Source organism: Colletotrichum graminicola (genome assembly GCF_000149035.1).
Source record: "Colletotrichum graminicola M1.001 genomic scaffold supercont1.60, whole genome shotgun sequence".
Taxonomy (NCBI): Eukaryota; Fungi; Ascomycota; class Sordariomycetes; order Glomerellales; family Glomerellaceae; genus Colletotrichum; species Colletotrichum graminicola.
In genome coordinates, this window is record NW_007361064.1 from 149,848 (window position 1) to 177,772 (window position 27,925).

General features: G+C 53.7%; 8 protein-coding genes across 8 annotated transcripts; 5 read left to right on the forward strand and 3 right to left on the reverse strand.

Annotated features, from left to right (window-relative positions):
• Positions 1–1,454: 1,454 nt before the first annotated feature.
• GLRG_10413 (uncharacterized protein) lies at positions 1,455–3,509 on the forward strand (the record flags this gene model as incomplete). The annotated part of the gene is made up of 1 exon (XM_008101098.1): positions 1,455–3,509. The coding sequence occupies one exon, from the start codon at positions 1,455–1,457 to the stop codon at positions 3,507–3,509; it is 2,055 nt and encodes a 684-aa protein (XP_008099289.1).
• Positions 3,510–4,872: 1,363 nt separating this feature from the next.
• On the forward strand, positions 4,873–5,367 carry GLRG_10414 (uncharacterized protein; the record flags this gene model as incomplete). The annotated part of the gene is made up of 1 exon (XM_008101099.1): positions 4,873–5,367. The coding sequence occupies one exon, from the start codon at positions 4,873–4,875 to the stop codon at positions 5,365–5,367; it is 495 nt and encodes a 164-aa protein (XP_008099290.1).
• A 163-nt stretch (positions 5,368–5,530) lies between these two features.
• GLRG_10415 (ATPase) lies at positions 5,531–9,235 on the reverse strand (the record flags this gene model as incomplete). Its single annotated transcript, XM_008101100.1, has 2 exons — positions 5,531–9,061; positions 9,119–9,235. 2 exons carry the CDS (start codon positions 9,233–9,235, stop codon positions 5,531–5,533), a joined length of 3,648 nt encoding a protein of 1,215 aa, XP_008099291.1.
• A 617-nt stretch (positions 9,236–9,852) lies between these two features.
• Positions 9,853–12,526, forward strand: GLRG_10416 (DNA replication licensing factor MCM7; the record flags this gene model as incomplete). Its single annotated transcript, XM_008101101.1, has 5 exons — positions 9,853–9,901; positions 9,967–10,211; positions 10,271–10,395; positions 10,449–12,396; positions 12,455–12,526. 5 exons carry the CDS (start codon positions 9,853–9,855, stop codon positions 12,524–12,526), a joined length of 2,439 nt encoding a protein of 812 aa, XP_008099292.1.
• A 426-nt stretch (positions 12,527–12,952) lies between these two features.
• On the reverse strand, positions 12,953–14,463 carry GLRG_10417 (uncharacterized protein; the record flags this gene model as incomplete). Its single annotated transcript, XM_008101102.1, has 2 exons — positions 12,953–13,743; positions 13,812–14,463. The coding sequence occupies 2 exons, from the start codon at positions 14,461–14,463 to the stop codon at positions 12,953–12,955; spliced, it is 1,443 nt and encodes a 480-aa protein (XP_008099293.1).
• Positions 14,464–14,991: 528 nt separating this feature from the next.
• Positions 14,992–15,573, forward strand: GLRG_10418 (ribosome biogenesis regulatory protein; the record flags this gene model as incomplete). Its single annotated transcript, XM_008101103.1, has 1 exon — positions 14,992–15,573. One exon carries the CDS (start codon positions 14,992–14,994, stop codon positions 15,571–15,573), a length of 582 nt encoding a protein of 193 aa, XP_008099294.1.
• Positions 15,574–16,485: 912 nt separating this feature from the next.
• On the reverse strand, positions 16,486–18,817 carry GLRG_10419 (RhoGAP domain-containing protein; the record flags this gene model as incomplete). Its single annotated transcript, XM_008101104.1, has 3 exons — positions 16,486–17,237; positions 17,291–18,103; positions 18,220–18,817. 3 exons carry the CDS (start codon positions 18,815–18,817, stop codon positions 16,486–16,488), a joined length of 2,163 nt encoding a protein of 720 aa, XP_008099295.1.
• A 5,903-nt stretch (positions 18,818–24,720) lies between these two features.
• GLRG_10420 (prenyltransferase and squalene oxidase) lies at positions 24,721–25,777 on the forward strand (the record flags this gene model as incomplete). The annotated part of the gene is made up of 2 exons (XM_008101105.1): positions 24,721–25,087; positions 25,152–25,777. The coding sequence occupies 2 exons, from the start codon at positions 24,721–24,723 to the stop codon at positions 25,775–25,777; spliced, it is 993 nt and encodes a 330-aa protein (XP_008099296.1).
• Positions 25,778–27,925: the final 2,148 nt, after the last annotated feature.

Here is a 27,925-nt window from a genome sequence, read left to right on the forward strand (position 1 = left end):
GGGTTTTGTGATCTGGCTGGCAATTGCAAAAGATGCGATCGCGATATGGACGGGAAATATTTTTTTGAAGGACCCCTCTATCTAACACCGAGACTATGCGGCTTATGTGCACGCCCGAGCGCTATCGGCACGCCCGTCATGCCCAGTGGGGTTCGGACGCTTCTGATTCTGATGCACACACCAAAACTCGTTACCATCAGGTTACTCGATTGCAAGCTACGGCGACATCGTCGCAACTTTTTGGGCCAGGTACTATCTTGGGTTTTTCCGCCGTGGTAGCATAACGTGATTTCTGATCTTGCTTCCATTGTCAGTCTAAGTCGAGGCGCAAGCTAGCTCATCCGACACGGCCCCGACGACGTTCGTCAGTCTGATGTACTTCTGCCGAGATCATTTTTCGTAGAGCCTTGTCTGTGAAATGATACAGATGGCAGGGTTGATGTGGCTCCGAATCCATGAAGACTTGTACGCAGTCGCTCACAGAGCGATTGCAGAGACGAGAGGGTACAGCATGGCTGTTTGGTAAAGGGGAATGGTGAGATGGAGTCAAGACCGTGCGTCAACCAGCTTTCTCGGGCTTTTGCCCACCACGCTACCTGCCCACCCGCCTAAGGAAGGAGCGAGGAGCCGGAAGCTGAGTTCTTGCCATCCCATCACACGCCGTTCTATTTTATCAGATGCTGCATAACTAAAGGAAGTTGGAGTAAACAACTAGGTGGGTATTGAAGGCAGGAGCGGCCCTACCTAGTGCTCATACCTACCATACTTTTTCTTGCGAAGGTCGCTCCTGCTTCTGAACCTCGAAGGTTGCCAGACTCTATATTTCTTCACCTTACTCACTCCATCCGCTCGCTGAACTCGCCATAGCACTGGTTATACCAATTTGTGTTTACATCCTTGAAGTGATCGCAACGAGACAATATTGTTCTTACCCACACAATATATCTATTTCTGACACCAGAAGGCTCCGTTTTTCAGACGAGGAGAAGCCTCTGACACCTTTGAACTATACTGTGTAAGTCACAAATATTGATATTGTTCAATAGCAAACGGTGTGTGTCTGTGTGCACTCCTTTTTCTGTCCAAAACTCTCGTTTCTAACCTCCCTTTGTTTGGTCTTTAGAAAACGCACCTGATGCCCTTTACGGAGAGCTGGCACTTATGTAAATGGTGGTGAGCACAAATGTACTGGTATCCCCGTGGCGATGCAAGGTTCTGTATGCGGATGGCCCTCGCCCTCATTCTGCAGTGACTGCAGCAGCACATCAGCCAAAAATGCCAGGCTCGTCTCACTCCAAAACAGCTGTCGAGACTAGTTGGAACCTTTTCTCCTCCTCCTTGTCCATTATATTCCTTTCATTGTACATTGTTCTAACATTGCATAGACCTTCCCCTACCCCACCAACACTGAGATACGGTCTACCAACACCCCCAAGTCTGCCCTTATACTTCCAATGTCGAGAAAGAAACTGGGCGGCAAGCAGACCGCTCCCCTCAGCTCGCCGGGTGACAATAACAGTCGCAGAGGTCGTATCTCTGCCCTATTCGGTCGCGGGCCAGATGATTCTGGGGATACCGCTCGGTACTCGGTAGCCTCGGGGAAGGAGGAAGAACCCATCAAGAATGGCTTCACCAATTCAACTGAGCAAGACTCTCAGAATAAGACGTCTGCCAACACTTACATGGACGACCACATCAATGAGGTGGCTCGAGATCTGAACTCTGCTGTGGTTGACGTCACCCAGAAAGTCATTCCGAGTTTTTTGATCCCGAGTCGGGTTACAAAGTCGCCCATTCATCGTCACAAGAGAGCCTCGAGCTCCTACAAAATTGTGGACAAAAATACTGCAGATGCCGTTCTTCTTCCCGCTGTGCCTTATACCCCATCGTCTGATGAGAATCGCGACCGCATCTACAGCAAGAACCACGCCAGTGCAAAAGGCAATGCGCAAGCGGGTCTTTCCAACCAGCCGCCCATGGCAAATCAAAAGGCATTCGAGGAAGTTCAACTCCTGGCGTCGACCACTTACGGTACGCCCGGTTTGCCCAACAGCAACAAGATGAAGGTGTTTCGTTCTGACAAAAACATAGATAAGAATCCCCATCTGCTGCCGTCGACCAACTACAACTCACCAGAGGCCATGTGCAGCATTCCAGAGGCCTTACGAAACAGCGCCTTGTTGACTGAGAAAATTTCTCCTCTGCCTTCCACCCCTCGTGTTGAGTCTGACCTCATTTCTAAGATTCCCCAAACCGATATAGCGCCTGCTGAAGGAAACCACTCCCCATCTTCGACCTCTCTCGTGACTTCCACCCCCTTACATGGTGTACTCAAAGTTACTGCGTCTGACACAATTCCATCTGATAAGAAAGTCCGATTTGCTGTTGCTCCGTTTAGCAAAGCCGCCAAGGCTGAAGACAGCAGCGGAGACTCAAATGACGCCAATCAGACCTTCAAACAGGACATTGATGATGTGAAAGTGGCACCCGAGTCCATTTTATCTCCCGTCATATGGGACAAAGGATTCGAGCCCAAAATTTGGCTCAAGGATGGCAAGCCTACACTCTTCAAGCCTAAGAAGGAGCCTGATTATTACACCAACCCTCTCTGGTCTCGCCAGTATCCCGAAATATTCTCCAACGAACTGCGTGTGGTCCCCCAAGCTGCAGGTTACGCCGAGAGTGCTACCTCTACAGATGGCAGTCAGTACCACAAAACTTCTGCTTCCAGTTCGAACGCCAATTTCCAGATGGGTAACACCTTCCCCATGAACACCGAGTCCAACGCAGACATGAGCTTCGACGCGGGTACCTCGACCCGTCTCGCTACGTCCACGGTTACACAGGGAGGCTCGAACACTTTGCCAACTCCTGCCAGTCATACATTTTTCGGCCAAGAATTTCCAGAGGACACCAATGCTCCGCCTGACTTCGCTCAAACTCCTCGCTACAGAAGCCAGGTCAAGATTGAGGTTGGCGGTCGTCGCTTCGTTACCACCTTTGAAGTACTTGAGAAGAGCCCCTGGTTCAGAAATTTATTCTCTATTGATTTCCGCAACTGGTATCACGACGGTGTTTTTCACATTGACAACGACGGCGATCTCTTCGCCCATATTCTTCGTTACTTGCGAACGGGCCTTTATCCCCTCTTCTGGGATTCGCGCAATGGCTTCGACTACCCCATGTACGCGATGATCAAGCAGCAGGCACACCATTACATGCTCCACGATCTTGAGGTATGGATCGTTGCCCAGAAGTTTCACGACGTTGTGGAGACACAAGTGATTCATCAGAAGGTGCTCATCCCTCATAATCAGGAGTGGATTCACGAGCAGCGTCTGATAGGCAATCACTCTTACGTGATCTCCGGCGTCGCCGACCACGCGAACCCTAGCAGCCATTTGGAAAATGGCATCGACACACTGAGTGCTGACATCGGCAGCGCCGTTGTGCTGTTCACCGCTGAGAAGATTGTCAAGGTCGATATGGATCAGTTGCGCCGAGTCTGATTCGCAGGCTGCGTTGGCCATTTTTCTTTTGCGTTTTGATTCAGCTAGGATTACGCATATCTTCAGGTAGAGATATGATCCTTGGGTTTCCCATGAGAACTCCTCTGTCTTCAGAAATCCGCAAGGGCGAGGGACAGATGCGACCTCGGGTTTGCTGACGAGGACTACGTTTTCGGGCTTTGGGTAGTTGGCATGGTGAGGGGTGGGCGCGACCTGGGTCTTTCCATCGGGATTCTGGCTTTTTGAATCTGGAGACCTGGACACATGGGTCGGTTCTACTTGTATTCATTAGCACTCTACTTGTTTAATCTGGGATCACACATCCGCATATAAAGTTGGATGTTGGCTCTCAGAAGACCCTCCTCACTGGATTAAATCCGGCATGCTGAGATAAATGGTTGCTGGTCATTTGGCAGTTCTGCTCATGAAAAGTGATGTAACGAAGCCACAGCTACAACGAATATCGGATTCAGTTCCACCGATCAGGATGCCCGTGTCTCTAGTCTTCGCTGTTGTCAATGCAAACTGGTTGCGAGCCACCACTTGCAGTACCTTCGATGGTGAGTAGGCGGTGTTGTCAAGCCAGACCGGATCCGAAGTTTCATACGGCAGCGGTGTTATTTCGCAGAGCTAGGTAGGGAAACAAAGCCACCGGCTCTCCGTATCCGCATTCGCATACGGGTCCGGCATGCCAGCCCCGACCGGACCGTGCCGCTCCACCGATTCCGTAGTCGACAGCGACATGATTGAATTATCTGCCGCTGCCAAACCTCCCCTGTCGTACTAAGTTGCCGTCAATTAATGCATTGAATGCATGAGGCGCGGGAAGTTGGATAGAGTTTCCAAAGCCAGACGCCAGGCCATTAGAGACCTTCCTCGCGATGCATGGTTCCCGATGCATGCTTCGCGCAGCACCGCTTATCCTTTTTCGTTCTTTTGCTCTTCATCTGATCTCTGCCTCTCCGGAATGTGGAGAGAAATAGGTATTGCCTCCAAGCTTAGGAGAACATACGCGGAAATCCATCGTCATCCACTGCACTGCGTACACCGTGTTCGGATCTGTGGAAAGCAATTGGCAGGACTCCACATCTGACACGTCAAGTGTATCACATGCAACTTCCCCATACCACGAAGTTTGAGGACAACCCGAGTCGCCTATGTCTTTAATTTGAGTTTCTTTGTTTGGACCTGTTCGGCATAGCGTCGGTCATAGTTTTGCACAACATAACTACTTTAGATAAATCATCAACGTTGTGTTTTTTGAGTCTTTCAACGCTCACCAATTTCCATTCAAGACAACATATTGCAGACTGCAGCAACTGCTACTCATTTATCGGGTTTCCAGACAATTGACGTCGCCAAAATGTTGAACACCACAGTAACCCTGACACACGCCACCCCGCTGCCTGCAGGCATGTCGCGCGAGGACGCCATCGCCCTCATCCACGACGCCGAGCACCACATCCAGTGTGACCCCAACATGAAGAACTACACCAAGCGCACGCCCGAAATTCCGCCTACGGTGCCCAAGGACATCGAGCCCATCGCCTCCACGCAGTGCTACACCGTCACCGACACCGTGCCGACTCTCCTGCCAAAGGGCATCTGGGACAGCGACGCCGTCAGTGACTACGACTTTACCTTTGTCAAGGACGGCAGCTTCGTCCGCACGAGCTGTCCACTCAACGTCGTGCTGGAGACCCGCTGGCGCGTCAAGGACGCCAGCGGTGGTGGGCTGGAGTTGGAGGAGGTCGTTGAGGTCAAGTGTTCACGGTTTTTGGCGAGCGTTGTCAAGGGGCAGTGCGAGGCGAACTGGAGGGATTTTCACAAGAAGATTTTGGCGGGCAAGGCGTCATGAGCCAAAAAAGAATTGAATTGGGAACGACACGAGCATCAGAATTATCCAGCAAGATTGGGGCAAGTAGATAAAAGACGCGCGTACGCCACGACTAGACTCATTTTTGAACACTGTCCCGGTCGAGACGATGCACTTTTTCATATAGTAACATGCAGACGAAGCCTCACATGAGACTGCTTCGCCCTCCAATTTCCATGCTGCCTTGGCCATCCTTCATCTCACCACTTCGACCTACAACGAATTCGTGATAAATCCTGCGCAGTCTCGCCCGTTCCTGTGCGCTAATACTGGACCTCGTATTGTCGAGTGCCTTCATCACATGCTCCAGTTTCACAACAACCTCTTTGTCGTTCTCCAGCTTGGCTTCCCCGTCGGGGCGCTGAGAATGCTTCACCCTCTTTCGAGCCAGCCTGATGCTCTCTAGTTTGGCGAGGATGGCTGCATTCTCGACTAGCTCTGCCTGTCGGCTGATGGGCTTACTGGCCGGCGTAGAGTGTTGGCCGTAACGGAACTGCACAAAGCTGGGAACGGAGCCTTGAGACGGAGAGGATTTCCCATTGACCTTGCCATTCGCCGTGGAGGCATGGTTGGCATCGCCCAAGACGTCATGGATCGCCTCCAGTTGTGAATTGGACACGAGAGCTTGAAGGTCCGCTCCAGAAAACCCCTCAGTCTTCTGGGCAATATCGGTCCATGCGTCATCGGACTCGGTCAGCTCCTCGCCGAGCTTGACCTTGCTAGAAAGCGATTTCAGAATGTCGATACGATCTTCCAACATAGGCATGTCGCAAAGCAGAGACTTGTCCAAACGTCCAGGACGAAGCAAAGCAGGATCGATCAGGTCTGGACGAGACGTCGCCGCAAGCACGTATACTCCCGAAAGACCTTCCGCGCCATCCATCTGCGTAAGCAACTGGTTCACAACTCTGTCCGTGACACCGGTGGAGTCATGCCCACGCTTGGGAGCGATAGAGTCAAATTCGTCGAAGAAAAGAACGCAAGGCTTCGCAGCAGACGCGCGCTCGAAGAGGTCGCGTACACTCTTTTCCGATGCGCCAATGTACTTGTTGAGGATTTCAGGTCCCTTGACGCTGATAAAGTTGAGCCCGCATTCTCCAGCAACAGCACTTGCCAGCAACGTCTTGCCGCAGCCGGGATAACCGTATAGTAACAGCCCAGAACGCAGTCGGAGCGGACATTGCTCAAAAATAGGTGCGTACTTGGTTGGGTACTGCAGAGTCTCCAAAAGAACTTTGCGAGTTTCCTGCAGGCCGCCGATAGAGCTAAACGTGGTGGTCGAGTGCTGCAAGGAAACATTCCTCAGGGAGGCCGGCGTGAAGCCCTTGAGAGCGTTGTCGAAATCTACGCGGCTGAAGTGTACTGCACCGCTACTTTCGGCGGAAGCACTATTCACCGACCTAATGATAGCTTCGTTCCGCGCCCTTGCCACTAGGAGGCTGATATCGCCCGGCATATAGCCATCCGTAAGGCCAGCAATATCGAGGAAATCCAAATCTGGATCCAGGACGAATCCGCCAGTGACAGAAGTGCGGTTTTCTTGGCTGCCTTGACTGCCGGCATCCATCCATGCGCTGTCCTCTCCTGCAGCGCTTCTGTCAGCTGTAGTAGGACGACTGCCATTCCGAGATGCCTGTGGCAAATCCCCAGGAACAACGGCGCCTTGTCCGACAATGCTCTCCATAACCTTGCGTCTTGCTTCTTTGTTTGGTGCCTTCAGATCCACAATCTCACGGACTACATGTCCTCCGATAATGACATTATTAAGAGAGTCTTTGCCTTCTGCGGTCGCCAGCAAAACAACACCTGTCTCGACCTGGCAGTATTGGCGGACAATAGACCCGACGATTTCACTGATTTGGCGACTTCTTCCATTATCGTTGCCGACTTGCAATTCCGTTTCCACGGGACACAATTTATCCAGATCATCCAAAACCACAAGCGCCTTCCCTCCCAACCTGGCGCCCCAACTTGCTGACATAAATACTTGGTTCAAAGTATCCTTTATAGTTGCGATTCGTGTTTCGTCGTTCACTAGTTTCCGGCATGGGAAGTAAGTAGTATGGAAGAGTAGGTCTTTCCCGAGCTCATGAGCTAAAGACCGTGCAACAGCAGTCTTGCCAGAGCCCAGCGCACCAGTAAGGAGGGCTGAAGAAAGGTGCGAAAGATGGCTTCGAAGATCTTGCAGCAATTTGTCAATGCCGACGAGCCGACTCTCGTAGTGTGGTTGAAGCTCGGCAATACCGTCGTCGTTCAAGAACGATGGTCGTGGAACTGGATCTCGGATATCGACGGGAACCTTCTCGCTCAGTCCCAATACCCACCTAGTCGATGATCTCAGGGGGTCGCTGTTGATGGCTGGTGGGTCAAATTTGATGATACCTCCCTCCCAACCCTGAGGAGCCTCCAAACCTTCAAAAGTCCCAAGCACCGAGCCATCTGTCAGGGGCCCGGTGAGAAGAGAGGAAGAATCTTTGCGACCACCGTATATTTGCTTGAATTGTTTCGAAGCCTCTTCCTTCCCGGCCTTGGATTCACCGCCAAACTTCAAACCCCCAGACGACTTCTTCGAGGCGGCAAACGGTTGGATGATCAACTTTTGCACCGCATCCAAAGGCCATTGCTGGGGCGCTGGCTCGATCTTTACAACACCGCCAACAGATGCCGTGAATCCTAGTGTTGAACACAGTGCTGGTGAGATTGCTATCGTTTTGCTATCCGGGGGGTCGTCCCAAGCCTTTAGATTGGCAACGACCTTTGTGGCTACCTTGGACGTGCTGACTGACTGTTCAACATCTTGCTGGGGCTTCTGCGTGGAGCTTGTTTGTTGTGCAGGTCGCAAGATATTTACCGACACGTAGTTGACGCCCCTGAAGTCTTTGGTATACAAAATATCGCGGTCCACCCAGACGCTAAAATCATGAGTAGTTAAGTCCTCATCGAACCACTCTGTGCAAGCTGAGTAAGCGACTCCGCGCAGACACAAGGCAGGCTTGCGCTCCTCGCGCGCACTTCGTCGCCGGACTGTACTAGCGCTGCTGCGTTTGGACTTGGAAGTGCTTGCTACACTACGGTTCTCTCCCAAAGAATGCGACGTCTTGGCCCGAACTTTGGGTGCAACAATGACCTCAGCATCAGGAGAGATCTTGACGAAAGGGACATCGGCCGCCGGTGCAGGGTCGAGGGAGACAACCCGAACGTTAGCTGTCGATGTCGGCGAGAGGTGTAACGTTAAGGCGTGAGGAGGAACCAGCGAGCCCGAGCTCGAGGTGAAAGCAGGATTCGGCAACGCTCGTACCTGAGATAAGAGATTGAGTTCGAGGAAGGTGGCGTGTAGTTCAATCATCTCCCAGTCTTCCGGCGTAAGCGGCTCAATGTTGATTGTATGCGCGACGGGCGGGTCGACGTGTATTGAGGCTGTGATCTTTTGTCCATCCGTAAGACCCAATGTATTAGCCAGCGTCGCGTCGAGCTCGACTTGAGCAAATTCTTGATCGCGTGAAGAAGTGCCGCCCCTCCCACCGTTGATGCCTTCGCGTCCGACTATGGGTGCAACTTTGCGCTTGCTTGGCATACCTGTCCATCCGACAAAGATGGACCGTTGTTGGGATGTGCCAGATCCGGATACGCTCGTGGAAGGGCGATAGCTGAGTTCGACGACGACATTTTGCGCTGGCTACAGATAGGTACGTTAGGCCCGCGCATCCAATAAATCATAAGACCAATGACTTACAGTGTTGAGGTTGACGAGGAGCGAAACTAAGGATGCGGGGAGATTGACCAGGCAGTTTTTGAGATGAGCGAGAGAGATCTCCGCCGGAGTCGACTGCGCATTGCGCCTAGAAGCCATAACTTCAATTGACCTGTCGGCAGTTCGTAGAGGAGTTGAAAGAAGAAAGTTTTGGGCCTGAGGGTGTGTAATGGGCAACGTCTGTAAGTGTCGCTGCGGAGGGGAACCAGAGCTCGAGTTATTGGACCTGGAGATGGGAGTTCAGCCGAAAGTGTGACCCTAGCATGTGCCGACGCCGAGGCATTCCCGGCATGGGAAACAACCTCCTGGACCCGGACACAGGGCAGCTGCAGGAGTACACAGTACGTACCTATGTTGGTGAATAACTACAGGGGGGTTGATAGCTTGGAGCTATTGTGGCTGAGAATCAATTAACTACTGTGGCTTGGAGACGCGTCGTTTGAGCGCGACTCTTTCGCGTCAGTTGTGTCGTCCGGCCAATTTCTCAACCCCTGGTCGCATTGTTCTTACACTCGATTCTTCCCAACCCCCCACCCGGCGCCAAATAATCTTCAGTTTGGTAGTTGCACAACCGGACAGATACCTAGCACGATTCCCCGCCGCCATCGCAAACACGAACCATACTGAATAAAAGGCTACATTGTCTTCCGGCGCTTGGAATTGTCACTGTGGACTGAAGAAAGCCTCACTCCCGAGTCCATATAGATTCTGTCAAGATGGCGCTTCGTCAGTTCAAAGCGCCAGTAGCGTATGAAGCGCAGCAGGGTGCGTTCAACTCCCGTCAACCCTCTTGCGCATCACCATTGCAACCGACTGCTAACATGCGATAGCTGCACTGGAATCCTTCCTTCAAGAGTTCAAGGCTTCGCCTGAGCAGACGATTTCGCATGCGCTCGGAAACATCACGATAGACGAGGATGACTTTAGTGATGATGATCTGATGGAGGATGACGAGACCCGCGAGACCCGTCGCCAAGCCAAGAGCCCGCCGGGGCCAAAGTACAAGGTCATGCTGCAGCAGCTGGCTGACCGCAAGATCGACGAGGTTATGATTGATTTGGACGACTTGGCCAGTGTGAGTTGTTCTCCTGTGCCTCCCCGTCTGCTAATCGAGGCTGACACGCTCTTGTACAGTTTGAAGCATCATTTGGTGATGAGTTACAGCTGGTCCAGTCCATCGAGACGAACACAAAGCACTACGTCGAAATAATGTCCAGGGCAGTTGACAAACTTCTGCCCAAGCCCAGCGTTGATACGAAGTATGGCTCGGTGGAGCGCCCCTTTCATCAAACACTCTCTAACATCTGTGCAGCTTCAAGGATGATGTACTGGACGTTTTAATGGAACGGAGAACTAGAAGGAACGAGGCTTTGCAAAGAACCGCCACTGAGCCGGTTGACGGCCAGCTTCCCGACCCGACGGCAGCCGAGGACAAGTTCCCCGCGGAGCTCACTCGCAGATATACCCTTGCCTTCAAGCCGCGATCCGAGACTTCCACTCATCCTGTCAAGGCCCTTGCCGTGCGAGAGGTTAAGGGTGAGAACCTCGGCCACCTGATCACCATCCGCGCTATTGCCACGCGCGTCTCAGACGTCAAGCCCATCGTCCAAGTCAGCGCCTACACCTGCGACCGATGCGGTTGCGAAATCTTTCAGCCAGTCAACGACAAGTCATACGGCCCCTTGGACATGTGCCCTTCTGAGGACTGCAAGAAGAACCAGGCCAAGGGCCAACTTCACCCTTCCTCCAGAGCCTCCAAGTTTCTGCCCTTCCAGGAAGTTAAGGTCCAGGAACTTGCGGAGCAAGTCCCCATTGGTCAAATCCCCCGCACACTCACCATCTTGTGCTACGGTACCTCTGTCCGTAAAGTCAACCCCGGCGACGTCGTCGACGTTTCCGGAATTTTTCTCCCCACACCCTACACTGGCTTCAAGGCAATGAAGGCCGGCCTTCTTACCGACACGTACCTGGAGGCACATTACATCGTTCAGCACAAGAAGGCTTACTCAGAGATGATCATCGACCCTGCCCTGGTGCGCCGTATCGACCAATACAGACAGTCTGGTCAGGTGTACGAGCTCCTCGCGAAGTCCATCGCCCCTGAAATCTTCGGTCACCTTGATGTGAAGAAGGCCTTACTCCTTCTGCTCATCGGTGGTGTGACAAAGGAGGTCAAGGACGGCATGAAGATTCGTGGTGACATCAACATCTGCCTGATGGGTGACCCCGGTGTAGCCAAGTCGCAGCTCCTCAAGTACATCTCCAAGGTCGCTCCCCGCGGTGTATACACTTCTGGTCGTGGTTCCAGTGGTGTCGGTCTCACCGCCGCTGTCATGCGCGACCCTGTCACCGATGAGATGGTCCTCGAGGGCGGTGCTCTCGTTCTCGCTGACAACGGCATCTGCTGTATCGATGAGTTCGATAAAATGGACGACAATGACCGTACTGCCATTCATGAGGTCATGGAGCAACAGACCATCTCTATCTCCAAAGCCGGCATCTCCACGACCCTCAACGCACGCACCTCCATCCTTGCCGCTGCTAACCCCATCTACGGCCGCTACAACCCTCGTATCTCCCCCGTCGAGAACATCAACCTCCCCGCCGCCCTCCTCTCCCGTTTCGATATCCTGTTCCTCCTTCTCGACACTCCGTCCCGCGAATCCGACGCCCAGCTTGCGAAGCACGTCGCCTATGTTCACATGCACCAACGCCACCCCGATATCGGCACCGACTCGGTCGTCTTCTCCCCTCACGAGGTCCGCTCCTACGTCGCCCAGGCCCGCACCTACCGCCCTGTCGTACCCGCTGCTGTCTCTGAATACATCTCCAAGACATACGTTCGTATGCGTGGTCAACAGAAACGCGCTGAGAAGAAGGGCGAGCAGTTCACCCATACTACGCCGCGTACTCTTCTCGGCGTTGTCCGTCTCGCTCAGGCCCTAGCCCGCCTGCGCTTCAGCAACGAGGTCACCCACGACGACGTCGACGAGGCCCTCCGCCTCGTCGAAGCCTCCAAGGAGAGCCTCGCCGCTGAGCAGAGTGCCAGCGGTCGCCAGCGCCTCAACGCCAGCAGTAGGATCTACAACCTCGTCAAGAGTCTCGCTGACAGTGGCGCCTGCCGTGCCGACGATGCCGACGACGATGATGAGGAGCTCGGCGTCGAGCTCAGTCTGCGTAAGGTCAAGGAGCGTGTCATTGCCAAGGGCTTCACTGAAGACCAGTGGCTTTCTGCGCTGGAAGAGTACAACGAGCTTGATGTAAGTTTTCTCATCCTCATTCGATACCCACGGACAAGGCTAACCCACATTCAAACAGGTTTGGCAAACAGCTGGAAACGGCACAAGGCTTGTCTTCATCACTTCCAATGGCGCAGAGAGGGAGGAGTAGTCCATTGCCTTGGTTGCAGGGGGTCTTGTCGGGGAGCTTGCGTAGTGTCCTTGCAAAGAATATTGTTGTCTTACTTAGTTTGCATCTGCAAAATGAAGTTTTGGGCATTGTGGCGTTTGGTTCAATAATAGGATGAAGAACAGCAGAGACGTGGGACGCGGAGAAGTCGACGACTTGGTCCGGTCATACGAAAGAAAAAATAATGAAACCCGGTCAGAACCAACATATGAGCCCCCTGATCATCTTTCCGTGAATCACGAACCGGTCGGTCATTGCAATAGCTTGAGACTCCCCACGACTTTAGATATATGATTGTATAGTACAAAATTTGACCCCTTCTACAGCGGCATCTTGGTACACTGGTACATGTATGCACATACACACGTCTGCTCCCTTTTTTGACGCAGCTTCTCAATTCTGTTTCCCCTAGTACTGCAACACGCGCGAGTTGAGCAAGCTCGCCCGCTCCAGCTCGCCAAGAACACCACCGCCGGCGACGGTCCACTTCTCCGCGACGGTGGCCTCATCGATACGCGCGCGCATCAGGCCGCTCGCGGCCCAATATTCCATGACGGAGCGGGCCTCCTCGCGACTGATGCCGCTAACGTGGAAGGTCTCGACGCCACGGAGGGCCTCGTAGACACGATCATCATAGCCCTTGGCGTAGGGGTCCTGGGTAGGGACGTGCAGGCCGGAAGCGGCGGCAGCGGACTGGGCGAGGGCTAGGTCCATGGACGGAGAGCGAGGCGCGTTGCTGCGGCTCGTAGCAGCGACGACGGCACCACCGTTGGCGAGCGGGGTTTTGCCGGAGAGGGCGTCGACGAAGAGGCGGATGAGGGTGAGGTCGTGTGAGTGCACAAGGTTGAAGGATGGGTCGCGGTAGGCCGACATCTTCATAATGTGAGAGAGGCCGTCGAGGCCGAGGAAGACGGGTGGTCCGCCCGGAGCCGTAGTGAGCTCGTACCAGAGAGCCTGGAAGGCGGGCCAGGCGAACTCGGGCTCCTTGGCGGCCGTGGCGATGTCGAGCAGAGTACCGTCCTTGGGGACATGGAGAAGCTCAGGGTACTCCTTAGAGACCTTGTGCTGGTTCAAGACGGGACCGTTGACCTTGACAATCTGCTGAAGGAGATTGAAACAGTAGGTCGGCTGGTAAAACTGGAGTGGCTTGGTCTTGGGTACAGGGCTGTAGTCCGTGTTGGCATTGGTGAGATCTTGGGCTATGGAGTGTAAGTATCAGTGCCCTCGGAGAGTCCAATTGGACCCAAGCCTTTGGGGTAAGGCCTACCTTCGGGGATGCTAATGACAACCCAGTTGTTCAGCAGCGAGTGAGCCATGGCCTGCAGCAGCAACATGCTCTTCCCGACAATCTTGCCGCCCGTCAATACCATCCTCAACGTCTGTCTCTCCTTGGCAGCGCTGTCCAGCCTGTTCGCGAGCTTCACCGTCTCCTCTCGAACGAGCATATGGGGCCTCCGGAATAGGCCCCAGTTCTGAGTCGTCTTGAACGCCTCCAGCGTCCGGAGCTGGTCGATCAACTGGTTCGGCAGACCGACCACGGAGCCTCTGTTCTCGGCCGCGGCCAGCGTCTCCCTCCCGACGTCCTGGAGACCCTCGACGGCCAGTGCGTTGTTGTTGCTCAGTGTGATGCGCTTACGGAAGGCCTTTCGCTCTCCGGGGGCCGGCTTCTTGACCCTGACGTTGTCCCGCTTCTTGCGCGCGTTTTGGTTGATCTTGCCGCGACGAATGTGTTTTCCGATGTAGGTCACGCGGCGGACGGCGGCCGAGTCGGCAGACGAGGTTGAGAAGGCAGCGGCTCCGGAGGATGGAACGTACGAGGCGATGATGGGCACGATGCGCTGGGAGAGGATCCCGGGCGCTGAGACTGCGGCCGTCGTGGGCCTGGTGAGGCACCGCGCACAATTGGCGGCAGAAACCATCATGTGCGATTACGGAACGGAAAGAGGGAGACGAGCGGGTCCGAATTGACGTTGTTGATCGGGTTCGAGACAATCTCGTTGTTATGAGGCCATTCGTATTGGAGGGGCGTTGCGCGATTCGTCTGAGGCAGCTCGTCGAGTCGCCCTTGGGTAGCTGGGTCGTCGTGCAATGTTCTGTCCCAAGCTCACCACCAAAAAGTTCGCTGCTAGTAAATTCTCGGGACGTTAAAGCCACACCCCGTGGCACCACACTCGAGCCAATTGGAACGCTGATTGGCTGTGCCGGCAGTCGGTCCTGCGGTGGCAGTTGATCCGAGTCCTTATCGCTATCAGGGGCATCCGGAGTCCAAAATTTCCAAGCAAAGAAAAAGTTCTAGATATACCGCCCAGGCCCAAAGAGTCCCAAACTTCCTGCTCCTGCGACAGATAAAGAACACCACCACATCTCCTCTCCTGACACCGTCTGAACCACTACCAATACCAGAAGATATTGCGAAAGTTTCAGGTCCGCGACGCAAATTATCCACAATGGCGCTCCCCATCTCGCGCCCCAAGCTGCCCGTCGCAGTCAACAAGCCGACGCCGTATACCTTCGACCTCGGCCTGCTCATGGCCAACGATCCCAACCCCGTCGAGCTCGACAAGTCGGCGATCGAGGAGTCTCTCGCCGCCACGGCCCGCGATGGCGCCCAGGCTCTCATCAACCAGCTTCTTACGACCTGCCCGCTCCAGAGCACCACTGAGGGCGTCTTGCTCTCGCTGCCGCCCCCCTCGACAGAGCTCCCGCGCGAGAAACCCGTGCCGAAGCCCAAGGAGCCCACCAAGTGGGAGCGCTTCGCCGCCAAGCGCGGCATCAAGCCCAAGACCCGCGAGCAGCGCCGCAACCTCGTTTACGACGAGGACACGAAGGAGTGGCGTGCCAAGTGGGGTTACAAGGGCATGAACAAAAAGGGCGAGGATGACTGGCTTGTCGAGGTTGACCCAAAGGAGGAGATGAATCGCAAGGAGGGAACTACCGTTCAGGGCGACAAGCGCCGGGAAAGGAAAGAGAGGATCAAGCGTAATGAGAGGAAAATGAGGAAGAACCAGCGTGAGGCGGGGAAGCGGTAAAAGGAAAGCTCAAAAGGTTTTGTTATGCTTCGCGGTTCGGCATATGGTCACGGCGTTTACACGGCGGTTCGTCATTTCCAGTCCCTACGGCTTGGGTGTAGGTAGGGTTATCAAAAAGTATGAATTCATCTCGCAGGCCAAGATTCCTGACTGCGATAACAACCCAACACGTTGGATCGGGCAACAGTCTCTTTGCTGTGAAGTTTTTCTCTTGTCCATCTCCCAAGGGGCTGGGGGGGGGGGGGGGGGGGGGGGAGCTTGACGTGGCTGTTGCCGCGCGATCACCCTTCTTCGCTCTACATACAACATCTCCCTGTATTGTACAGAGGTCCCTCCAACCCCTGCGGTCATGTTGTTCGTGACCTGTGACCCTATCCCTTCCCCGCCTTTACCAGCATTTCATGAATGCTCCTGGCTCGCCCTATACTGCCATGCTACTAAAGACCAAACATCGCTAGATTCGCAGCACTTCACAAAGGAGATAGAAATATTAGGTACCCAAACCTAGAGACCACCACGAGCGATAATCGCCGCGCAGTGGCTCTGGTAGCCAGGAATTTGCGGGTTGGTGTCAAGTTGACCAAGGCAATTTCCTGAAAACAGTAAAATCGACGGCTTTTGTGATATGATTCGATGCCCTGGGGGTATACCAAATAGCACAATGCGTTATTGCAAACGAAGCGAAACCTAGTCTGTGACTCCAAGGTCTGCCTGTGTGGGAGACCTATGGTAGTCCAGTCCGCGTTTTCACGGCACCCAGTCCGGGAAACGGTCGGAATAGAACGAGAGTCGTCAATGGCGTAATGTCGTTGATGATGATGTGTTGATGATGCTGCAGTTTTCCATATACACGAGTTCCGCCTGGGTATTCGATGGAAGCAAGAAACTGTGGAGAGCACTCGAAGCTAAGGTCTAGAAACCAAGTGGCGAAAGGGGCTTGATGGGTGATAAGGGGCGCAAGTCATTTCCGCCTCTGGGCACGTCTCGTCCGCTATCTATTGTGAGTGCCGTGGATATTGTCGAGCTGGATGCGACGCTACCGTTGGATTCGGAAAGTTGCAGGGGCTTTTTTTTTTGCCGTCGGTCTTTGGCTTGCTGCTCGGTACTGGCACTCGACTGCTTGCTGCTTTCGGAAGAGGACCCCGCCCGCTCGTCTACCGACATAGCAGCTATGCTTTCCTGCCCCGGCTCCTCCGTTGTCTCGCGGGAGATCTTGCGTGGTTCCGAGAGGCCTCTCGGGGGTGGTTGGTCGAACAGCTGGTACTCCTGCTCGATGAACTTTGCCTCGTTCTTGCACCCCTTCCAGCAGTCGCGCCAGTCGCAAACCAAAAACCGGAAGCAGAATGCGTCAATCTTCATGCATGGCTGGAAGCAGATGCATAAATTCCTGAAGTCCATCTTGTTCTTATCAGAGTGCGCCAGGAGCAGGCTTAGATGACAGGTGATGGCAAAGAGGAGATAATAGTTGAATGGCGACAGGTTCGACAGCTCCTCGACCAGAAGCGGGGGCACCGTTTCATAGCCGGCGCATTCCCTTGCGACTCGCTCCTGGGCTGCCTTAGGAAAGAGCTCGTCGGGCAGTTCTCGTAGCCATGCCTTCAGCATAGAGCCGATAATGTTGATGTCGTATAGGTCAGGCTGTTCAAACAGGTTGACGTCGTACTCTATCAGGGCCATTAGTAGAAAATTCTGCAATTGCATGAACGTCTGTACCAACCTTCGTCGAACCGTCTCTGCCACTTCTTGATTTGAGGCCCGCTTCCTGGCACACGATATAATCCCTCCACATCGCAACCTTTGTAATTCAGATAATCGATCGCACGCCATGGAAATGCAGGCATCCAAAACTCGGTTTTGTCTCTCGAATCCTCCAAGCGCTTGGAGATCCGTGTGCGGCGCGTCTGCTCAACGAGGGGCAAGTTGATCGTCTTCAGCACATAATGCTCGTCGTCGATGACTGGCTCTTTTTCCGTCGTGCTTCCACTGCGAGCATTCTTGCCAAACAAACGATTGCTGATCATGTCTCTTCCGCTCTTCAGACCCCCGAAGAAACCGCCATTTTGCGAGGAAGAATTTGATCGCGGATGATGGTGATCCTTTTCCTTTTGGTTTTCCTTGTTGGCCATGTCTCGAGGCGACGCGTGGTCTTCCGAGCGGTTCCGCCCGGTAGAGTTAACCATCTCTTTGAGGGACCTGTCGGATGCGGCGGGCGGCGTATTGATTGAGTAGTTGCGGCCTGTCAAGGGATGCGACGGCTCGGGTTCGTTGATCGACACGGCCACGGGACTGGGTTGTTTATCCCTGGAGCTTGAGCCGTCCTTGTCGCGAAGCGACCTGTTCCGACTTAAGATACCGAATGGCTTCGGCTTGCTCTTTTTCGTAGAAGAGTGTTGGGTGGTGGGGAAAGGGTCGTAGTCGGCGACGGAGGCCAGAGACGCGTCGGACCTGGACGGCAGGGTGGGTGCGGGCTTTTGGACGGCGTGCTCAGTGTAGGATGGTTCTGCTGGTGAAATGGCATACGGGTCAACAACTGAAGAAGTGGTCGCACGATAGGCGAAACGGGAGATGGATCAGGCAGTGGGGCCCTCCCCCCATCTGCAAAGGCAGTGGACACTACGGTCTCAAGAAGGAAAGTTATGCTCGTACCTGTAGGTTGGGTGGGTTGGTCGCTGCCCATAGGAGCATTATCGGGGCCCCTCGACATACTTTGGCCTCCCGAGTCAGTATTAGGGATGGGTGCCTGCTGCTGATTCTGGCGCGGAGGGTGTGAGGGCGAGTGCGAAGGAGAGGAGGCAATGGAATGGGACGACTTGGAGGTTTTTGAGAAATTGAAGAGGAATCCGCCGCTTTTGGAAGCCTTGCGGGGGGGTTCGTCGGGGCGGTGCGTACGGGGGCTGATGGGGTACTGTTGATGATGCTGGCGAGGGGGCGTGTCTTCGGAAGCGCGGTGGAGAGCGGAGGAGATGGGTTGATACTGCTGGAATTCGTCGTCGTCGTCTTCAAAGTTTCGATGTTCGTCGGTCAGCTGGAGAGATTGCTTGCCACTGGCGCTGGGTCTTTTCGGAGTAAACCTAAAGGGAGAGCGTGGAGATCTGGGAGAAGATTGCGATTTGGAGCCGGCGCTTGGAGGAACGACAGAGGAGGTGAGAGTTTCAGCAGAGCGCGGAACGACGTCTTCAGGCTGGTCAGCGGCAGGATGGGATCCCGACAGCGTCAGCGGCTGTGGTGCAGGCTTGCGACCCATGGCCAGGAAATTAATGTGCCTCCTCCAGGCAGCTGAGGAGAAACTGCAGTTATTTGGGGGGAAGGGGGCCCGGTCAAGGATGAATACCCGAGCAGAGCCAGAGAAAACAGTGTACCAGAGGGCGGCGACACGAACAAGGCGCAGGTAGGGTAGGGTAGACTGCGATGGGGAGGAGCAGACACAGGCGCTCTGCAACAAGGCCAGGCCAACCCGGCTTGTGTATCCGTACCGTACGAGTATGAATTCGACAGGGTAAGGTGGACGAGATGAGCCTCGGCGGGGGGGGGGTACTCTCTCTACCTAGGTAGGTGTATGGTAATGGTGATGCCCGGCTGGCTGGCTAGCTATGCGGTCGGCCGTATGCAGTGGCTTGTGCAGCAGAGGAAAGCAGCGCAAACAACGGAGACACAGGGAGTGACAGTGGCAGTGGCAGGATTTGGATGAGGATGAGATAGGTGGAGATGGGATGAGCAAAGAGTCCCAGAAACGGTCCTTATCCTGATTCGTCGTCTGCCGCAGGAGGGCCAACTGTTTTGATGCGCGCACTGGGATGGACGGATCCAGCATCTGTCGGGGATATAGGACAAGAGAGGAGAGGGGGAAACCTGCGACAGCTGGCAAAGAGGCGCAGGATGCCGCCCAACCTGTTCCAAGGTGTGTGGGCTGTGGCTATGGGTATGTGCGAAAGTGCGAGCGAGAGATGGGATGATAGCCTGAGTGTGTTTGGGAAAATAAAATAAAAATAAAAACGAAAGAGAGGGGGGGGGGGGGGGGTAGGTCGCAAGGCGGCAGACCAGTGATTAAGATGAAGATGATGATAGGGTAGGGTAGGGAAGCAAGATGGATGGATGGAGAGAAAGAAAGAGAGTGTGTGTGTATGTGAAGGTGACGGTGAAGGTAAGGGATGAGCGAGAGGAGGCACAATGTAGGCTGATGCGACTGTGTGCCACTGGGCCTTGGACGTATACACACACGTAGGACCGTCAAAGAGATGCAGTTGCCAGCCTGACCGGTTCCAGATGGTTCCCTATTGTATTCTGTGTACGAACAACAACAAAACAACAACAACAAGAGGTTGCATACGGCCTAGGTAATATGAGGGATGTATTGAATTGTTTCAACAATATGGGGAAACAGGGCCGAGAAAGGGGGGGCAATCGACGGGAAAGGAGAAAAAAAGACACCCAAGAATGCTTAGGTATATCCGGGCCGAGGGAGGAGGGAGGGAACCGGTGCAACTGACGCTGTTTGGCTGTGTCTCGTGTCTGTATCCGTACCTGGAAGCAATAGCCAAGAAGGTGATCTGTAAGGTACATATACAAAGGGGAAAGCGCTTGCGTCCTTGAACAGTGTTTGTATGTCTGAGTGTGAGTGTTAGCCGGAGCAGGATGAAGAAGACGGGAATTTGGGCGCGATGCTATTGGAGTAGGTACCTTAACACACCCACACACAACACAGTTGGAGGAGGGAGAGTAAGGAGAGGTGCACCATGTACGGTGTAGAACTGCCACTAGCAGCACAGTTGTGAACTTGGGGTAGCTACAAGCCCATGCCTGTCACGCCTGCCCGGTGTGGATCTGACCCAACAGGAGGAGAGGGCAGGGGGAGGGGGGCAGAGGATGGCTGGCAGGGAGGGGAGGGCAAGTAATACCATGCTAGTGGCTAGTACGGATACAGGTACTATAAACTCGCACAGGCGCCGGGTGGTAGGCCTACATAGATAGGTACCTGCTCAGTGTATGTCAGCCTACCTATTATCTCTTTGGACATCAGGGATGTGAGGCAGGTACCTGCACAGTAGCTGGATCGATCTATGAGGGTGGCGGCGCATCCAGGCTTTAGGCTGTACTGAATAGGTTGTTGGCTGCTGCTGTCTTTCTCAAATCAACTACCAAGGTGTGGATAGATAGGTAATACACTGTCGTGCTGCAGGGCATCCGCCGCTAGGTAGGTAGGTACCTATGCTACCACCTTATGTCGCATGCTATGGGGACCGACAAGACTGTCCTGTCCGTCTCCGTCCTCTCCAGTCATTCTGATGGGGTTCTTTTTTTTTTTCTCTCCCACCCGGCATTAATGCTCAATCTTGATGTAATTACAAATGACACACGCCCTTTCTGTCTTCCCTGGCTTGCCAAAGCCGTCGGCCGTCAGTCGGGCTTCGCCGCGGTTCTTCATCGATGGAGACGGCTGCATTCTTGGATACGCCTCCTTGCTTAATCCGCTGTGCCTCGTTCCGCGGCCGGCGCATCCAAGAAGCTCCCGCTGCTTGCAGCCTGACTAGCTGTTTGGATCCACCTGGCTAACCTCGACTGTATAGTGACAGGGCCAACGGCTCGCCTGTCTGTCCATCAGTCAGTCGCTCGCGCACAGATCAGGAACCGCCTATCCTTACACGGCTCCTAGTGTCATCGATTGGTCGACGCCGACGCCGACGCTGCTGGAGGAGCTACCGGTATTAGGAAGCCATGTCTACCTACCTACGGATGCAGTATGCTGGTACAACAATATCAGGCCCGAAAGAGGGTGTTTTCAACCGAGTAGGGATCCTAACTCGGCACTTCTAATGAAATGACAACCAAGCCATTGATCAATCACGATGGTCCCCTCGGACTCAGCGTCTGTGCTGGACTGCACAGATATTATCTGCGCCCAGTGATATCGAAAGAAGCGTCAACACTCTCCCTCACTTTGCTCAGGTGGTCTAAGGCACTTGATGCATAGGCCAACGCTTCTGTTGCAGTTCTGCTTCCATAACTGCCCAAAGACCAGACTTCTGAAACACAAACGTTTCTGCCGTCAGCCACGCACTGGGCTCATCAGGGACGCGAGCATCACCAGGGGCGGCGCTCTCTGGTTGCAGTTGCCCATGGGACCTTGGAACGGCCCAACATCTCATCATCCCCTCCCAGTACCTTGGCCCCTTTGGTTCGTTAACCATGGCCCGGCCGCGTATGGACACGCGCTATTGATATCATCGGTACAGCCGCCATTGCTTGCTTCTAAATATCTAGGTTGTATCCATCGGTGGACCCTGTCTATCTATGGCTTGGACATGCAGCTCTGCGCAGTAACAACGGCGCCTCCGTACCCAACCGCCGCCCCACACGGATATGGAAAGACCGTGTGTCCCCGTGGTGTAACGGAGCGAATGACTAAGTAAATGATGGAGCGATCTAAAGGCAACGAAGCGTGGTCGGAACGCTGGCAAGACGTGACAAGGGGCAGACGAGAAACAGGAACAGACAGGTCTGGCATGATGTGACAAGTCGCAACACTCCCTACACACCGATCATGGTCATGCCTTTGCACGGTACGACTGCACGGGCACACCAAGCCGACCGGCACACAACATCCGCCGCCTCAGTCTCCGGTTCGAATCGTTGCGCTTTCGCATTTTCAACATATTGCTGCTACAGATTGCAGGCCAAAGCCTTGTCTAAGGTAATCGCGTCATCAAGCTACACAAAAAACTTGGGCCACAGGATCGCTTCTTCGACAGAGTTTACTGTGTGAACGAGACGACGGGTCATGGCGCAAGAGTGTAACTCTGCCCAACTATCATATACCCGGTGCGTTCACTATACTGGCCATTTTCCTGGCATTTAACCTGAAGGAGGCAGTTCCGAGGGGCCAATAGAGACATATCAAGGACGCAATGCCGTCCAAATTCCTCATCTCTTGACCGTATGCTTTTCTCCGCAAGGCGACTCGTCTCTTGTGCATCTTCGACCCGCGCTGCTGGGCTGGTGCCCATGACTAGGGGATGGCCAGGACCGAAAGTTTCGGAAAGCATCAATCGCTGTACATAGACACTGCCTGCGTTCGCTGTACCCTGTAGACGGCAACCTTTCCTTGATGGCCATCGACTTTGCGACAAGACACGAAAGTCTCGCGACATAGGGGGGCAGCAAAGTACATTGCGAGTTTCTACAGATCACGCACAGAGGCTGCATCAATCGTCCGCGCAAAGTCCTCACCGCCGTACCCAAAACTTCCAGTGCATCGCCACCCCGTTTGCCGGCAATGATCAGATGCGACTGGCGGAAAGCTATTTCAGGAGTAATCGCTCAATAGGAGCGCAAGGAGCGGACGGTCTCGTCAGAACAATCGACGACCATTTGCGTATCGTTTCCATCGGAATCCAGTTCGGCCTGTCCATAGTACTAACTCCAAAGCTGCGGTTGCAACGCCAGATCTCATAGCGGTTGTACAGGTCAGCTGCCCAGACTCTGAGGCAAGACATCCGATTCGGTGGGCTATACCCATCACCCGGGGAGCCTGCAGAGTAAGAATGATCGGTTAACTAGCAGAGTGCCCTCGATAACACTCGGGGTAGTTGAGTGCTTCACTCACGATCTCGTCCACGCCCAAGGGACGGGTCAAGATTCTGACAGGGCCAGGCTAGACATGCGTCCTAGCTAGTGCGAAAAAGGATTGGTTCAGGCACACGACTGATGACTCTGAAACTCGGTAGTGTTTCCTCGACAAACGCTGGCCAAGCCCCGCGGTGGCGGACAGGATGCGCTAGATCGAAGGACATGGAACACACACACTGTCATCCACGTCCCGAACGGTGCCGGGACGGGAGAGACCCGGGAAGACAGGTATGCGCACATGGGCAGCGTGGTAGTGGCTCTGCCTTTCCCCTTTCCAGATCTGGATCTCGTGGCCAGTCCCAAGTGGCATGTAAAAGTTTCTTCATGCTGTACAGAGGAGGCATCCATCCGTATAGTCTGGGTGCGTAGATTCAAGCCCTTGTGTATTTCTTTTCCGGTCGTGACGAGGTCCTTATGGCCCATGCCATCTCAGAAGCAGGGCTCGATGAAGTCATGATTTACTCAGAGGTACGAGTCTATTCTGGGGGACAAGCCTGCCACGCCCGTCTGTGGACGGCCGTTGCCCTCTCGGTTTTCCGGCAACTTAATCACACTTGACGTTTTCCGATCCCCGGACACAGATGATCTGGTAGCCGGGGTTACTTAAGTGATCTTGAGCATCATAGTTTAAGAACAAAGATACCGAGCCCTTGCCGTCGATCTTGAAACCTAACAGGCTTACTCGCTTCCTCGCTCTCCGACGTAAACATCTGTGGAGTACGGCGAATCGGCCACAGACGTCTCTCGGAAGCAGATCCCCCATTCCACGAGTGCAACCCTCGGCGGCAGACGAAAGAAACAGGCCCAGAGACATGGTACTTGTCCGGACAAGGGCGTCGGCCGGTAACTATATTCCCGATTCAAGATGTGGGATTGTGGCAGGATATCACACACCAGAATGTGTTCGTGATCCAGTTGTTCATTTCAAGCATGACGCCTCATATTGGCGCATTTCTGCGCGGCTGCATGGCTGAGCCGAGGACTTATTCCATCGTACGTACACATTCTTCCGTATTCTCCCAAAGAAAAAAGAAAAAATGCTGCTCTTCGGCCATGTAATACATAGCACGCGCTTTGGGAGAAAGCCTGTATTACGAGCAAAATATAGGATTTGTGTTCAGACTTGCTCGCCACTAGAAAAATCCAAGAGCTTACTGCAACGGGCGTGAACATGAAACGAGGGATACTATCGGGTGCTGGAGGTGGAAGAGGTTGGACGATAACTTCCTATAAACAGCCGGATATTACAGGCCTGGGTGGATATTGGAGGTTCTGCGATGGAACTCGCCAAATGTGCTCGAGCAATTAATTGGCTTGGAAGCTGCCCGCTGCGGCGCAAGTAGGTATCCTGGCCCGGCAGTCGGCGGAACCTTCCGTTCCGGATCCTTCGCATACCTTACCTAAGCCATCGACCTCAACCCTTCAATAACTGCCTCATGTGGAGAATCTTCAAATCCAGGCTTTCCGACCGACTCAGTATCTTCTGTCCAGTCTTGGAAATTAGGACAACCGGGTACGGAGACCATGTCAGCCCGATTCGAGAACCTGCCAGACGAGCTCAAGCTGGCAACAGCGGCTCACGTGAAATACGTTCAGAGTCTGGACACGCGCAGGGATGAGTACGACTACTGGCTGACAGAGCATCTGCGCCTTAACGGCCTTTACTGGGGCTTGGTCGCACTCCATCTACTCGGACACCCTGAAGCGCTTCCCCGCGCCGAGACCATCGACTTCGTTCTCTCGTGCCAACATGAGAGCGGAGGGTTCGGGGCCGCGCCCGGTCACGACGCTCATATGCTGTATACAGTTAGTGCTGTACAGATCCTGGTCATGATCGACGCCCTGGATGAGCTGGAGTCGCGCGGCAAGGGGAAGGCGCAAGTAGGCAAGTGTAAGTATCGATTATATCACTGAGGCTCGTATGGCACGGGAAAGCACTGACACGCCGGTGGCAGTCATCGCGGGTCTTCAGAACCGCGAAAGCGGCACATTTGCAGGGGACGAATGGGGCGAGGAGGACACCCGGTTTCTCTATGGTGCACTGAATGCCCTGTCTCTCCTGGGCTTGCTTTCGCTCGTCGACGTTGATAGGGCCGTACGGCACATCGTTGCGTGCACCAACTTTGACGGCGGCTACGGCGTAGGCCCCGGCGATGAGTCGCACTCCGGACAGATCTTCACTTGCGTTGCGGCGCTCGCCATCGCGGGGCGGTTAGACCTGGTCGAGACGGACAAGCTTGGTCAATGGCTCAGCGAGCGGCAGGTCGCGGGCGGTGGGCTGAACGGGCGGCCCGAAAAGGACGAGGACGTGTGCTACAGCTGGTGGGTGTTGAGCAGTCTGGAGATCATCGGGCGCACGCACTGGATCGACAGACAGAAGCTCGTTACCTTCATTCTCAAATGCCAGGACCAGGAGCTAGGGGGCATCTCGGATCGGCCCGGCAATACGGTCGATGTGTGGCACACGTGCTTCGGCATGACGGGGCTGAGCCTACTGGGGTATCCGGGGACGGTAGCGGTTGATCCGGTGTACTGCATGCCTAAGCCAACGATCGACAGGGTGCTGGGGAGGAAGCCGTAGTGAGTTCGTGATGGAATAGGCGACTTGGGATACCGACGAGCCGCACTGCACAACAACGATGCCAGGCGACATGACGATACACATACCTCTTGCAATCTAATAATCTGCTATCCCAAATCATGATGGTAGCAAGGATACAAGGCGAGAGAAGAGCAAAAGTGTTGGCTTCTTTCATAGGATCCGCGGTTACCTTTTGCGATTTGCCATGAGCTAGCCTTCAAACACTTCCAAAGCTATAAGTGTAGTGTCTGGCTCAGATTACAGACTGTGTCAGACGCTCTTAATGGTGCACGAATTACTTTGAACCCATCAACCTCTGTTGTCCCTGATGCGTAACGTATATCCTTGCCCCGCGGCAAATCTGTTCGAGAAGCAAAACCAAACCCTTCGTTGAGTCTGATACAGATTGAGCCTGACTGTCAAGTGCTTCGGTAGTCCCCTGCATATGCTTCTTGTTGTAATTATATGCTCAGAGTAGTAGGATGATGACCACATCACAGGAGGATACTGCTGGTGATTCACAGCATCTTCTCCATCTTCTATGTAGGGGCGGGAGCAGATAGTCACGACTAAGGCCATGTCATTCGATCGCTGCGAGGGTATATCATTCGAAACAACAACACTTAGAGCAACCAATGCGTTTCCTTCCTCTCGTTCTTCATATTACTCTTATTGCTTTACATCAATTTTCTTCGTTCAAAGAACACAGTACACTGATCAAGGATAACAACTACCAAAAGTCCTGAGATCTTGAGTACACCACTGCACCATCTCACCACGCCACTACTATGGAGCGATGTTGCTGCCCGCTCTTGTACCAATCTGGCACTTTCCGGCACAATGTCACGTGCTTGACACTCTGTGTAGGTAGCTTGGTGTTATCTCATCGCAATCTTGCAATGCTCTTCACTAGCACATTTGCACGTTCGCCAAGCGACCAACTGACCTTGACGTGCCTCTTTCTTTTCCATCCAGCCACCGCAAGAAACAACCCCTTTTCTCTTCCACTCTCTCCCTCTATTCCCACGGCTCTCTCAACCTTCTTCCATCCGCTCGTTGGGGGTCTTGAGCTTATCTAACCCCGACTTCGAAAACACGCAACAATTGCTGTATTGCAAATACTTGCCAAAACTCGCGTCTCTTGGATCACCTTCTGTTCTATTTCTCAAGGTTTGACGTACTTTAGGTTGGCAAAATTCTCCAGAGGTTCACATCCGCGTTTCTTTGACGCGTAAACACCCTCACGCTTCTCAGCAGTGAGATCAATTGCACACCGCCGCAATCTATCACAGATCAGGTACCTTGGCTCACAATACCTTCATCCAGGCCATCCTTGAACCAGGTATGTGTTGATTTTATTCCATATACTTCACATTCTCGCCAACTTCAGTGCCCGTTCCTGCGTCCTTTCTTTTTCCTCTTTTCCTTTTCTTCGTTGTCACAACTCGCAGTCTTCTTGCATGGACTTTCCTATTTTAGCTTTCATCGCAACACAGTCCTATTTGCACGTTCATTGTGTTATCCGGATAGCAAGCGGGCCAATCCAGGTTAGACTGTGTGAGGCAACTCAGCTCCTGATACACATCAAAAGCGACGAGGGCCATCTTCTCAAAGCACCTAGATTCACCCTCTGGGCGCTCACAACCTTTGCTACCTAAAAGCAGCATGAGCTACTTGGACACCGACCTTTGCCCCCCCTATCTTCTCATATTGAGAAGTTTAGGAATCGCCACAGCTACTGGAGCACTCACCGATCATGGTCTCTGGCTGATCCAGAGCTTCTATCCCGAGCCTTCTGCTTTCTTAGATTTCCATTTCTTTTGCCTTTCTCTCCTTCAAAAGATAGATCTGAGGATCTTTTCTCCCTCTTATCCACCACTACAGAAACAGCTTTTTTTTGGTTTACTCTTGCTTATTCTTCATTACAGAAACCATCTAATTGTTTGGATTGGCGACAAGGTTTGCGGGCCAAGAGAATACAGTCAAGCAATTCTGGGGGCTCTCGCACAGAAGTTTTGCGAGCTCAATCAGTACATTCGGTCAGTTTTCAATCCTTCAGTTCGCTCGTGGAGAGTCGGACCTTGCTGACGAAACAATCATCTATCAGATCTCCTCAATCCAACCCATCGCTTCCTTGTCGGCACCTTC